The following is a 13,981-nucleotide window of genomic DNA, read 5'->3' on the forward strand; positions in this document are numbered from 1 at the left end:
CTCTTATCTTCCGTTTCGCTGCTTGAAACATCGATGTTTAAAGAGACTGAGTGGAGCCGAGCGTGGCGCTTGAAGTTCACTGTTTTGTCCGCTGTATGGCGCTAAGGAGCCAGCCCTCTAGAGGGCTGTCCGCGGTACAGCCTCAGTGAGGAGCGGGACAGGAAGGAGGGGTCTGGCTACTCGGGTGTCCTCAAGTGTGTAACCTCAGTGTTTGTCTCCTTTGAGATCCCTGCAGTGAAGTTGAACGAGCTGCTCGAGAACTTTTACGTCACCGTGAAGAAGAGTGACGGCTCAGACTTCCTGGCCACGTCGCTCCATGCCATCCGCCGAGGCCTGGACCGCATCCTGAAGAATGCGGGTGTGGGCTTCTCCATCACCAGCAGCACCTTCAGCTCTTCCACCAAGAAACTCAAGGAGAAGCTGTGGGTGCTGAGCAAGGCGGGGATGTCAGGCGCCCGTTCTCGCAACATCGTCTACTTCTCCCTTTCGGACGAGGAGGAGATGTGGCAGGCAGGGTGTCTGGGGGATGACAGCCCCATCACGCTCCTGTCCACCGTGGTCAAGTACAACAGCCAGTACCTGAACATGCGGACGCTGCAGGAGCATGCGGACCTGATGTATGGCGACATCGAGCTGCTCAAAGACCCGCAGAACCAGCCCTATTTTGCCCGGACAGACAGTGTCAAGCGGGAGAGTCGGAGTGGTTCCACCAGAGTGTGTCACGGGAAGATCTACCACGAGCACTCCAGGGGACACAAGCAGTGCCCTTACTGCCTCCTCTACAAGTACATGTACATCCACCGGCCGCCCACCCAGATGGACGCCAAGTCCCCTTTCTACCTTACCGCCAGGAAAGAGGCCACCGACCTGGGCAGCGTGTGGTACGAGGATCAGAGGATGGGACTGCGGTCTCTTCGGGGGATTGTCCCGAACTTGGCCAAGAAGGTCAAGCTGGAAAACTGTGAGAACTTCACCTTCGTCTCATTCACTCAGGTCTCCAGGAGGCTTGGCTCCCACAGCTGCTGCCAGTGAGTCTCCCGCTGCCCGGCTCACCTGGTAGCCGAGCGTTCCCTCCACAGCCACGGCCACAGCTCCGAGGCGCCAGGGGATGCCCGTGACTTCATGGTCAGGCTGGTCCCTGTCTGTGTGACTTCCTCCCCTTTGACTTTGGGTTTGTTTGTTTGTTTGTTTGTTAACTGAAAGTAGATGAGTGACTATTTAGGATGTTTTATCCAAATGTGTATCACCTTCGTTAAATTATAGAGTCTAATACAATGTATAAATTGCCACGTACATAAGAGTGGGGAAATTCATTTTATCTAGTGCCTTTTTAGCACAGATTTTCTCAAAAAGAAAAAAGAAAAAAAAAGAAAACTGTTTAAGTAGTCATTTAAAAAAAAAAAATCCCAGTAGCCTCGTAGCTTTAGAACGTTATGAAGATTATAAACCCTTTGTTGAATTACACTCACAGTGAGGAACTAAGAAGAGAGGGGCAGACATGTTAACCATTTTTCCAGGAGAAAAATTGCACTTGGCACTCCTCTTTATGTTTGGTTGACGGATGACTGGGTCCCGCAGAGCCAGCAGCCTTGCTTGATGGCAGGTCCTAGAGCCGCACTCATTCATGCTGACAGGAAGGCGGGGGCTGCTCTGGCTGGTCCCAGCACGGGGAGGAACTGCATCAGTAGAGACAGTTTGATGAGAAAAGGTTAACGCGCCAAATGATGTTTGTGAGAACAAGGTTTCCAATCAACTGGACAGTTTGTACCATGAGGGAATTTCCAGCAGTGAGAGAAAGTGGCTTGGAAAAGTGGTCTGTGATCAAAACGTGAAAAACCTCCTGAAGCAGAAGTGCCTACGTTTTCTTTCTCAGCATCGTGTGAAAGCCGTTTTCATCTAAACATTTTTTAGAGGGTTTTTTTTTTTTTTTCCTGAATCTGTTCTTTGGGTTATGCAGTTTTTCTATCAGGATATAGCACTGGATCTGTAAACCAACTAGAGGTAATTTTCAGGCTTAACCAGGAAAACCCAACAAAACAAGCTGCAAAGAAAACAAATCCCAAATGTGTTTCTTAAAGAGTTTTTGAGATATTTTTGTCAAAGTGTGACTTTTTCAGCCACAAGAGACGTCATCGTTTTAGGTTGGCACCAGTGCTTGGGACATGACGATGTAGACAAACTCCCAGGTAAGCACACCCAGCGTGAAGGACACGGTTGTAAAAAATCAGAGCATGATGATAGGTTACTGATGGGGTTTGAAGTCATTTCACTCAGGAGAGAATCAACCTGAGCACATGTTACTGAAACACTAACAGAATGTTCTGATGACTGCTCTGAATGATAAGTGAAAAAGGAACCCAAAGAGTACTAAGTAATAGTAATAATGTCTAGGGAATCTTTATTTTGTATCTGAGGAAAGACTGCTACAAACTTTATACCATTTGGATCCTGTGTGTGCTTTCTAATCCACAATTAAAATTCCAGGATACATTCGTTTTGCAGGAATCCTAAAATCAGTCCGATTTCTTTTTCAAAACATTATTTTAGTATTTATTTTGATTAATTGTTTTTAAAAGTCATTCACTGGTCCTTGAAATCTGTAATCCTTCCTTTACCAGAGAAGATTCAACCAATGCTGCCTTAAGGTTTAATGTGGTCCCCTTTTTAGTTGCTGCACATTTATAATTTTGTTTCCTAGTTGATCTCTTCTGACTATAGATTAATTTTGATATGTCTCCGTTTATATATAAAGAACAGGTCATATTTAATAATGAGTGTTATGACATGCTATTGCGTACAATTCTGTTGTGGTTTCCTATAGGGATTTTAGGGTTTTGATTAAAAAAAGATACAAAACACTAGGTATAGTTTCTTCGGTTGCTGAAAACCCAAAGGAAACTTCGTTTGTGGAAAGCAAGTGGTCATTTTTCTTGTCAGTACTTCACTTAAACAGAAGTGTAACCTATGTGAATATTGGGCAGCGTCTGCGGCCTCAGTAATAAAACCTCCATTTTTATTTTAAGTAGATTCAAAAAGAAATTGCTATTAGGTATCACTAGGGTCTTTTCAGATTTTAACATTTTCACAGTAGCAATAACGAATCCAGAGGCAGTAATCTTTCTGTTGATAGTGGCTTTTCATCAGCTGAACAACAGCCTCTGCCTCAAATGTGCCGCTTATCACCTCTTTGATGTACTTTGAATCCTCAGAGTTCTGAAGTGAATGCTTATAATAAAAGGTCAAAAGGTAGACTCACCAGCGATACCTGGTGGACGGGAAGCACCGCATCTCAGCATCCTAAATGCCGTTCACTGCATGCCTCCTTGGGGAATGGGAGTGAGGAAGAGAACACACCTATCACGTGCTGCTCTGTGCCGCCCATTGTACGAGATACTTTGTCTATTACATATTTGTGTGTAAATATTTGCATGTGTATGCACACACACACTTTAAGTACATCTGTGGTAACATTCAGCAACCCGCTACCGTGGCAGAGCGCCTATCCGTCTATAAGGCTGTGTCTGTGTGCTGAGGATCAGAAGGGGCCAGAGTAGCTGGTTCTGGTTGGTCTTCAGAGCCACGGCAGGTGTTCTGTCTTTCCCCCCAGCTCTAAACCATACCCACTGGGGACTCCAGGAGTCTGACCCAGGAGAGAGGAGGATCTGAAGGGAAGAAACAGAGAGGTTAAGAGTATCTTCTCCACTTACTTTTAGTTTGGGGCTTTTTTTTTTTTTTTTTTTTTTTGCTCAAAAGTGGGAATGAATTTCAGGAGTGGGCGTGTTTACCGATGCACAAGTTGCCAAGGCTCTGCGTCGGGAACGGTGGCTGCAGGTGTGATGGGAGGACCTGTGGGTGAGCTCTCACCCACAGCACCTTCTGCTTCTGCTCTCAAGGAGCCCTGCTTGCTTGGTACCTCCTCCCCTGAATCTAGCAGCTCTCCCCTTGGAAGCTGATTCCGGCTCAGATGGGGTATCAGCCCGAGGGGTATGAGTCAATGAAACGCAAAGGCTTTAGCACAGCACTAGGCACATAGTAATTATGCAATAAATCTTAGCTATTTGAGTTACAACCTTTGGTAAAGGGAATAATATTATTCAACCAATCTGCATTACACCACTTCTTTCTTCCATTATGGAGCTTGTCTCTCCTTTAAACTGTTAAACTTGAAGAGGGAAACCAAACCTGATAATCTGGTCACGTTTATACACCCATAGATTCTACCTCCAACACATCCAAGCCCTGATACCTCAAGATATAAGCAGAAACCACTAAAGAATAGAGAAGAGCCCCAAGAGGCTCTATGAGAAAGCTTTCCCATTTTGTAGGGTGTTTGCTAAGGGGAGTACTGTGGGAAAACCTAACCAAAGCTGTTGAAGACATGGGCTCCTCGGTTATGTGGCATCCCCCAGTTTTCCTGGGGTTACGTGCTGTATTACCCTGCCCTGACTGGTAAATGGTGTTTGTAGAAATGTGAAATCCTGATACTGCGATTTTTATTCTAATTCAGCCTTACTAAAGGCATCAAGCGCTATACCCACCCTATCGGCCTGTTCATGGACAGCTGTTGAGAGAACCTGAGTAAAACAATCCCTCCTGGAGACGCAGAAGCCTCCGGCTATAGAAGAGAGATCACCAGACTGGCAGCACCTCCGCTACTCCCTTGGCAGAGGCCGGGCTCACTCTCCGGAGCTGCCAAGTGAGGTCACTGGAAGGATTGTTTCCACAGTGAGCAGTGTTACATTCCTGCCATTCCTCAAGGCCATTTCGTTAGGAAGTGGCAAAACTAGGAGGCAGAATTCCCAGTTCCTCAAACTCATCTGATGAATCTCCTAAATCAGTGCTTCTTGCTATCCTGGAACGCTTTCGCTAGGAACGACAATTTTCTTGAATTTTCAAGTTTCCCTCCTAAAGTTATTTTGCTGTCTCTACAGGCAGCCGAATGTTGATTGTTTTTCTCCGATTAGGCTGACGCTAACCACATGGTTGCCACTTAAATAAACCGAATGTTTAAATACTACGCTTATCAAACACGCATCCCTTTGCTGCTTTTATTGAAGTCTGGATTGCTCTCCGTTTTTGAGCTAGTACCCAGTTACCTTTAGGCATCATGAAGTGCAAACAGGGAAGACCTCAAAGAAGAGGTCCCTCCTTTTCTCTACAGGAGCTCTCATTTAGTCTAAGTGAAGGCCCACCACGCATTTAGAAACTGTTAGCAAACAGCCCTGAACTGAAGAATACATTAAAAGTTTCAAATTCATTTTTCTCATGAAATGTTTTTGCTTTGGGGGTGAATTTTTTGGGGGGGGGGCCCTACATCCACAGCATATGAAAGTTCCCAACCTAGAGATCCAATCTAAGCCACAAGCTGCAACGCCTGCCCCTTCACCCTGTGCCACAGCGAGAGCTCCTCGGGTGAATTTTTAACGCTCTGTATTAAAAGAAAAACCATACATTTGTGTAGGCAGTGTTCTTAGGTAAAAATCCTTGGAGAGCTTTCCCATGAAAATGATCACCTTCACAAAAACATGAGGGAGGGGAGAGATTGGTGGTGACCTAAGAAACGCCCTTTCTGAAAGAACAGGAGGCTGAGTGGGGTGAAAAACTAGCTTATCTCTGGAAATTCCTCTGTTTCCACATAGCCTGACATCACCGGATTTCCCAAAGCTCCTTTGAGGGGGGCCGCCCATCCTTCTGGCAAAGTTGGCCTATGATGATGACGAGTTGGAGCTCTTCTAGTCCTTTATAGGCAAAGAAATCCAGACACGTTCCTTATATTTTCACTGTTGATCAGAATCAGATTTTTACGCTCAATCAAAGTGCATTCATATTGAAGTTAATAACTCCAGGACATTTTTTAAGACCCCCCCCAAAAAATCACTGGATTATATGTAGATGCATATTGCTTCCATTATTATTAATAGCAATTAGGTAGTTCCTGCTGCCCCACTGAGATGAGACTGGACTCCTAAATACTTTATGGTCAGTATACCTGATTTGACTAATTTACATGTCACCGTAGTTACGAATTCATTCACATCGGTTTCTGGAAGATTCAGATTTGACTAACACTAAAGTGTTAGCTCATAGCGCCCTTGTATTTTCATTTAATTCTCACAACAGCTCTGTAAGGTAGGTCTCATTATTCCCATTTTACTTGCTGAGAAACCAAGTCTCAGAGAAGTTAAGTAAATTTCCCAAAGTCTCCCAGAGCTAACAAATTGGAGAACTTAAGTTTGAGTCCTGGTCTTCTGACTCCAAATCCAGTGATCAAACTGCCTTTTTAGTCCCAAAGAAGTCCATTTATCACAGAACTTTTAAAAAATTATGTCACTCGTTATATGTACTCTTGGAGTAATTTGATATATTGGCATTATTTAATAGTTCCTAGGAGTTCCTACTGCAGTGCAGTGGGTTAACAGTAAAACTGCAAAGGTGGGAGTTCCCGTCGTGGCGCAGTGGTTAACGAATCCGACTAGGAACCATGAGGTTGCGGGTTCGGTCCCTGCCCTTGCTCAGTGGGTTAACGATCTGGCGTTGCCGTGAGCTGTGGTGTAGGTTGCAGACGCAGCTCGGATTCCCAGTTGCTGTGGCTCTGGCGTAGGCCGGTGGCTACAGCTCCGATTCGGCCCCTAGCCTGGGAACCCCCATATGCCGCGGGAGCGGCCCAAGAAATAGCAACAACAACAACAACAACAACAAGACAAAAAGACAAAAAAAAAAAAACTGCAAAGGTGGTTAGAATCCTGCGTTGCTTCAGCTGCAGCTCAGATTCAGTCCCTGGCCAGGGAACTTCCATATGCTGTGGGTGTAGCCATAAAAAAAAAATTCCTGGAGGAATTCCTGTCATGGCGCGGGGGAAACGAACCCGACTAGGAACCATGAGGTTGCGGGTTTGATCCCTGGCCTCCATCAGTAGGTTAAGTATCCAGTGTTGTCATGAGCTGTGGTGTAGGTCGCAGACACAGCTCCGATCTGGCCTTGCTGTTCTTGTGACTGTGGCTGTAGCCAGCAGCTGTAACTCCGATTAAACCCCTAGCCTGGGAACCTCCATATGCTGTGGGTGTGGCCCTAAAAAGCAAAGGGGAAAAAAAGTTCCTGGAAAGCCTGATGGCTTTCTATGAATGACTATGACATTTTCTGCCTACTGAGAACATTCTGTGTTTATTTAATAAATAACTTGTATTATCTATCATCTACCTTAGGGGCAGACGATCATGCCAGTTTATTCTAATTAAATTCAAGTCACTTACAAACTGCACCTGTTTTGACAGTGGTATCGTTGCTTAAAATGTAAAGGACTTCCTATGACACAATTACATGCTCAGGGTTCTTACTTTTGCTTTTTAATTTTTATGTCAGAGGACTTTTATAATCTTTAGGCTAAAGCCCCCTCATAGCAAAATAATACTTATTTAGTCATTTGTTTTCTCTTCTTTCTCTTATCAGCACATGTTTTTCTGTTTCGCAACTTAAAAAACGAGAGGTTCTAAGTTACTGTGAGAGAGCCCAGAGATATTAAAAGCCTATAAAAGTTCAACAAGACAGTAAGTAGTAGATTTAGGACTAGGAAATTAATCCAGAATCTTTCCTCCATAACATAGCCGGGAAGTTTTGGATTTTTAAAAATTAATTAATGGAGCTGCATCTGGCGGAACACCTGACTAGCAGAAGCCTCCAGAGAGTGCCAGCCTTCCCAGAAAAGCACTCATCAAGATCCAGAAGAGGGCCAAATCTTCGTTCTAGAATCTAGAAGGAATCAATACACTTTACAAGGCATTTGGAGTTGGAGGGAGGCAAAAGCTCACTGTTTTCTTGGTCTTCATGAGACAGAGGTTCTGTGACAGAAACAATCTGAAAGACACTTGATACTTGTTCTCCGTAACCATGGCTGTCTCTTTGCTCAGAGCCCTGGAGCCAGAGAAATAACTGGCCGATTCCCCTCTCTTAACCAGAAGCCACACTGGGAAGTGAAAGTGTCTTCTGTCGTCCCCCCCCCCCCCCCGCCTCCCCGCCTTCCATCTCCTCACCCACCTCCTCTTTATTCGGTCCAGCTCAAAATCCTAGGGCTAAAACGTGGGCAGAAAGCAAAGAAGATCTATTAGAGACATAGAGCGTTCTGAGAAAAACACCCTTTAGATGAAGGCAGAAACAGTAAATAACCAAGTAGCACGGCATGCAAATGTTGTGATTTTTTCATGTATGGCTTTGGATCAGAAAACCAGGCACTAGAAAGGAAAAGGATGCCACTTCAATGGAAAAGTGTTAGATGAGAAATTATTCTTGGACATATGAACATCTCCTTACCATCAACCTCTGCATCCCCAAAAAGGGATCTGACAAACACGCAAGTGGACAGATAGTATAACCAAGGGTGATTCCTGGGTTTGAGAGGAAAGGACCACGTTTAAAGATGAGTATAGAGAAAACAAAATGAGTCATTGAAAATGTGTGACTGAACCAGGGAAAATGAACAGCCTCCAGAACACTTGAAAATGAAAGTGGTGTATTGCAGGGAACAAACAAAAAAATATAGCATTGTCTCTGTCATAATTGAAGGAAGAGAAGAATTGCTTCTATCCAGCAATAGTGTATTATCTTAAAATGGGAATGGCTTAAGAGAAAAAGCAATAGAATAAAATGGAAAAGAAGATAAATTAGAAAGAAGGATTTCGAGAAAGCTAAAGATACACTAGGAGATTAAAATCCACATTGGAAGCAAGAAAGAACAATATTGATGCTTAAAAAAAAAAACTCAAAAAAGACAAAAAAATAAAAATTTTGGAGTTCCCGTCGTTGCTCAGTGGTTAACGAATCCAACCAGGAACCATGAGGTTTAGGGTTCGATCCCTGTCCTCGCTCAGTGGGTTGAGGATCCGGTGTTGCCGTGAGCTGTGTTGTAGGTCGCAGACGCGGCTCAGATCCCGTGTTGCTATGGCTCTGGTGTAGGCCAGCGGCTACAGCTCCAGTTGGACTCCTAGCCTGGGAACCTCCGTATGCTGGGGGAGCGGCCCTAAAAAAGACCAAAAGACAATAATAATAATAATAATAATAATAATAAAACACCTCGATGTACAGCACAAACTTGAGAGATTGTCTTCCTAATGTTCTCTCAAAGAAAAGGTGATGAAAATGAAGGGAAGTATAATGGATTTGGAAGACAGACATTAAGCTAACATTTTGACATTTGCTTCCCTGATGGAAAGACTATATTGAGGAAAATGTTAGACTATAAAAATGAAATCCTTCCTGAATAGAATGAGAATCTGTGTATTTAGATGGCAAGGGCTCACTGCATTCTAAGCCAAAAAGTGAAAGAGACTTGTACCTGGCAAAATTTTAAACTACCAAGAGTCAAGAGTGAAAAATCCTGCAGGCCTCCAGCCAAAGCGTAACAAGTTGCCTATCAGAAAACAAAAGAACAGCCCGGCTCCAGACTTGTACCAATAGCACCAAATGCCAGGAAACAGTGGAGAATTCTGAGGGGGAAAGTTGTGACTTTGAGGGGGAAAGTTTGTGATACACATTTTATTATTTTTTTATTTTTATTTTTTGTCTTTTTGCTATTTCTTTGGGCCGCTCCCGAGGCATATGGAAGTTCCCAGGCCAGGGGTCCAATCGGAGCTGCAGCCACCGGCCTACGCCAGAGCCACAGCAACGCAGGATCCGAGCCGTCTGCAACCTACACCACAGCTCATGGCAACACCGGATCGTTAACCCACTGAGCAAGGGCAGGGACCGAACCCACAACCTCATGGTTCCTAGTCGGATTCGTTAACCACTGCGCCATGATGGGAACTCCGTGATACACATTTTATATGTGAGGACATGGAAAAGATTATTACTTATGACAAGCATTCAAGAAATCAGTCATCTAAGCGCTCATAAGGGTAAATTATAAGCTTGGTTGAAAATTTTTTTTGCTTAATAAGATAATTTCAAGAGATCAGGTTACCCACTAGGAGAAAGATATGTATATTTTAAATAGATAGTATGGCCAGAAGCCTCATATCTAAAAATGCTCAGAGTCCTCACCTAAATGGGCTGAACGCATTCAAGAAAATGTACCTAAAAACAATTGCTGTCTCACAGCACCATGTCTCTTCACTTTTATTACTGAAATAGTGCATGATCGTTATAGTAAAAATAGAAAATTCAGATACCTTTTTTACAAATAAAATTTAAATTGCTTTGTTTTCTCCACTACCACTTAAACACTATCCTAAAAGAGTCCCTTGCTTCCAAATGAGAAAAGGCAAGGAATCCCCACTTGCGTCTTGGGGTCTGAGAGCCTAGACCAGAGTTTGTCGAGGCCATCCTACATGCTTCTCCACCCTCCCCAAGCTCAGAACTGACGACAGGTGCAAAATTAGAAAATGACAGAAGATAAATCAAGAGGTCAGGAGAACAAAACTTGTTTTAGAATACAAATGCAAGAAAAGTTCGGGTTCAGCAGCAGGAAGCTGCCCCGGCGAGGCAGGGAGGTGCTTTCCTTAGCTGTACTTGAAGTTTTATGGAACTGCGTTCAGAATAGTAAGAGAATAAAAGCAATAAAAACAAACAAAAGAACACTGAATGAATTACTGCCAGGGTCTACAGTTGTCAATGTTAGAACCAGAGCTGGGTTGCTTTGTTTTGCACTGGATGGCCTTGAAAACACAGAGGAGTTCCCATCATGGCTCCGTGGGTTAAGAACCCAATATAGTGCCTGTGAGGATATGGGTTCGATCCCTGGCTTCACTTAAGTGGCTTAAGGATCCAGGGTTGCCACAGACTGTGGATCTGACATCGCTGTGACTGGGGCAAAGGCCGGCAGCTGCAGCTCCCATTCGACCCCTAGCCTGGGAACTTCATTTGCTGTGGGAGGCGCCACAAAAAGCAAAGCAAAGCAAACACACAGAGTGCTCATACTGGCCTTGCTCTGTTCCTACCTGGCGGTATAAAGTTCATGCCCTAAGTAGTCTGGACCACTTAAACTGGAAATTAAATTTTCAACAACATGGGCATGGTTGCTTTAAATGTAGCCATAGAATAGTGAATGGGTTGCTTTGCGTTTGCTTAGTTTTTCCTTCTGAAGCCCAGCAAACCTCCTCCAGATGGAGGGGATCTCTTCTGGATAAGTTCCAAGTGTAACCTTTCCTAAAGTCTCTTCTTGCTTGGCTGGTGACTGACAACAATCTGTTCACTCTAACTACTTCGACAAGAAACACGGTGTTTTAATTGAACAGTTAATATTTTCTGGGTAGCTGTTTTGTTCCAAAAGATAGCAGCAAAATCGTGTGCTGATGTTTTCACTATGTTGGATCAATTTTTAATGTAGAGGAGGGTATCTATAATTTCTTAACACTGGAAACCTCATTCTGAATGATATAGGAAATGGTCACTAACTTGAATTATTTTATTGTACCATTTTCAAGGTTTTCTTTCTCCCCTGAGTGACACTTGCCTGCACATGTACACACACGTACGTGCTCGTGGGCTCGCTCGAGTGGGAAAGTACATATAGCATCTACGCTCGGTTCTAGAGGGTCAGAGTTTCTCGTTCATCTAGTCCAGCTCCCTAGTTAATAGTCTGGCAGAGTCTTATCAATTTGCAAGATTCTGTTTCTTTATTTTTTAAGTTGTCGTTATGGTTTGGTTTGATGTATGTACATGCAGCTTGACTGTTTAACCCAGATTTTTGAAAATAAAGAAAATGTTCATGTATATGTTATGTCTGTCTTATTAAAATAACTCAGTTATTTTAATTGAGCCACCTGTATGTATGGCTTCTGAATGGTTTTTATTTTCGTGTCACATTTCCTAGAATGGTGTTTTCCTCTGTATCTTGCAAAACTTTAGTAGGACAGCTGGAGCAGGCGTGTACCTGCATTCTGTGCCTCTGAGCTAATGCTCTGGGTGAAATCGTTCTGACTCTCGCTCTGGTGAGTCAGAAATCCCTTGATTTCTTCACTGAGACCGAGAGCCTGTGTGGAAAGCTCTCATGGTGATTGTATACTGACCATTGTACACACGCTGCTATTGTTTTTCTGCTCTTTATTTATTTATTTTGTCTTTTTGTCTTTTCTAGGGCCACACCCACGGCAGCTGGAGGCTCCCAGGCTAGGGGTCTAATTGGAGGTACAACCGCTGGCCTACACCACAGCCACGGCAATGCCAGATCCAAGCCACGTCTGCGACCTACACCACAGCTCACGGCAACAAAAGATGCTAAACCGACTGAGTGAGGCCAGGGATCAAACCTGCAACCTTATGGTTCCCAGTCAGATTCATTTCCGCTGCACCAAGGTGGGAACTCCTTTTTTGCTCTTTAAATTTGTACTTACGGCTTTTGGAGAGTACATTTAATCCTAAAACCTTTTGAAGATGAAATTGACTGCCCTGTATATACAACAGCTAAAATCATTCCTAAAGGAGTTCTCTTGTGCCCCACCGGGTTAAGGATCCAGCATTGTTGCTGCAGTGGTCCAGGTCACTCACTGCTGTGTCTTGGGTTTGATCCCTCCCTGGCCCAGGAACTTAGACATGCTATAGGCAGAAGCAAAAAAAACATTATACACACACACAGACACACACACACACACACACACACACACACACACACACACACACAGACACACATATTCCTAAAAAACAAGTTTCTGAAAAATACATAAGGAGTTCCCATTGTGCCAAAGTGGAAATGAAACTGACTAGTATCCATAAGGATTTGGGTTCCATCCCTGGCCTTGCACAGTGGGTCAAGGATTCCGAGTTGCTGTGGCTGTGGCCAGTAGCTGTAGCTCCAATTCAACCCCTAGCCTGGGAACTTCCATATGCAGAAAAAAAACCCTTAAGATTGAGTAGAATGAGGGAGTTCCCATCATGGCTCAGTGGTTAACGAATCTGACTAGGAACTATGAGGTTTCGGGTTCAATCCCTGGCCTCGCTCAGTGGATTAAGGATCCTGCTTTGCCATGAGCTGAGGTGTAGGTCGCAGACGAGGCTTGCTCGGATCCCACGTTGCTGTGGCTGTAGTGGCTCTGGTGTAGGCCGGCAGCTGCAGCTCCAATTCACCCCCTAGCCTGGGAACATCCATATGCCAAGGGTGTGGCCTAGAAAAGACAAAAAGACAAAAAAAAAATGAGTAGAACGATGGTAATGGTGAAAAGATGAGAGGTTTTATTCATAATTACTGGCCCCAAGGCAAATTTAATCTCTTCTCATTGTTTTGCTTAGTGCAATGATTTTTTTTTTTTTTTTAATGGCTATACCCATGGCATATGGAAGTTCCTGGGCCAGGAAACTACGCTGCACCTGCTGTAGTGCTGGATCCTTTAACCCACTGCTAACCCATTGTGCTGATCTGAGGTTCAAACCCGAGCCTTGGCAATGACCCAAGCTGCCGCAGTGTCGGATTCTTAACCCACTGTGCCATGACAGGAACCCCGGAGCAATGAATTTTAAAACGTTAGACTCCTGAGCCCCAGTTAAAAATTTTTTGGCAAGAGCTATAGGCCATTTTCTCAAGAAGTTGCATATATGCATGCAACATTGCGTATATAAACTCAAGTTTTAAAACTTCTGCATTAGATTTTTTAAAAAGAGCTGTCTTTTTGAGATCTATGCTCAAATATTTAAGGATTTTTTTTTCACTATAATCCAGAAGGTGGAGGTGTAGATGGTATATAAATTAGCCTTGAGTAGATAACTGTTAAAGCAGATCAATAGGTAGGTGAGAGTTCATGATACTCTTCTCTATTTTTTCGGTAGATGTTTGACATTGTCTATAAGGCAGACTTTAAAATAAACACACTCAAAAGCTCTTGTGCTAGAGATTCCACAGCCCTCCTCACCAGTCTTATAGAATCACAGAATGTTTAAGCCAAAAGGGAGGACCTGAGGAGAGATGAGAGTAACGATGCTGACAATTACAAGTAAGACCTTCTAGATAATAAATGATACCTGAGGTAACATTTTCGGTGAAAATGCTGAATTGTAGCAG

General features: G+C 43.8%; 1 protein-coding gene across 4 annotated transcripts in view; it reads left to right on the top strand.

Moving 5' to 3' along the window:
• Nucleotides 1-6,431, top strand: part of KIAA1958 (KIAA1958 ortholog) — a 153,576-nt gene extending 147,145 nt beyond the window's left edge. For 2 of the 4 annotated variants that reach the window (XM_047768169.1, XM_047768167.1), the window contains one exon: nucleotides 226-3,714. In XM_047768169.1, the coding sequence (XP_047624125.1) occupies nucleotides 226-1,032 (807 nt within the window). In that variant the 3' untranslated portion in view covers nucleotides 1,033-3,714. Of the gene's footprint in view, nucleotides 1-225; nucleotides 3,715-4,507 lie in introns of those variants that run through there. The other 2 variants (XR_007133292.1, XM_047768168.1) reach the window with 2 other exon arrangements.
• Nucleotides 6,432-13,981: the final 7,550 nt, after the last annotated feature.

This window comes from Phacochoerus africanus, chromosome 2, assembly GCF_016906955.1.
Source record: "Phacochoerus africanus isolate WHEZ1 chromosome 2, ROS_Pafr_v1, whole genome shotgun sequence".
In the NCBI taxonomy this organism is placed as follows: Eukaryota; Metazoa; Chordata; class Mammalia; order Artiodactyla; family Suidae; genus Phacochoerus; species Phacochoerus africanus.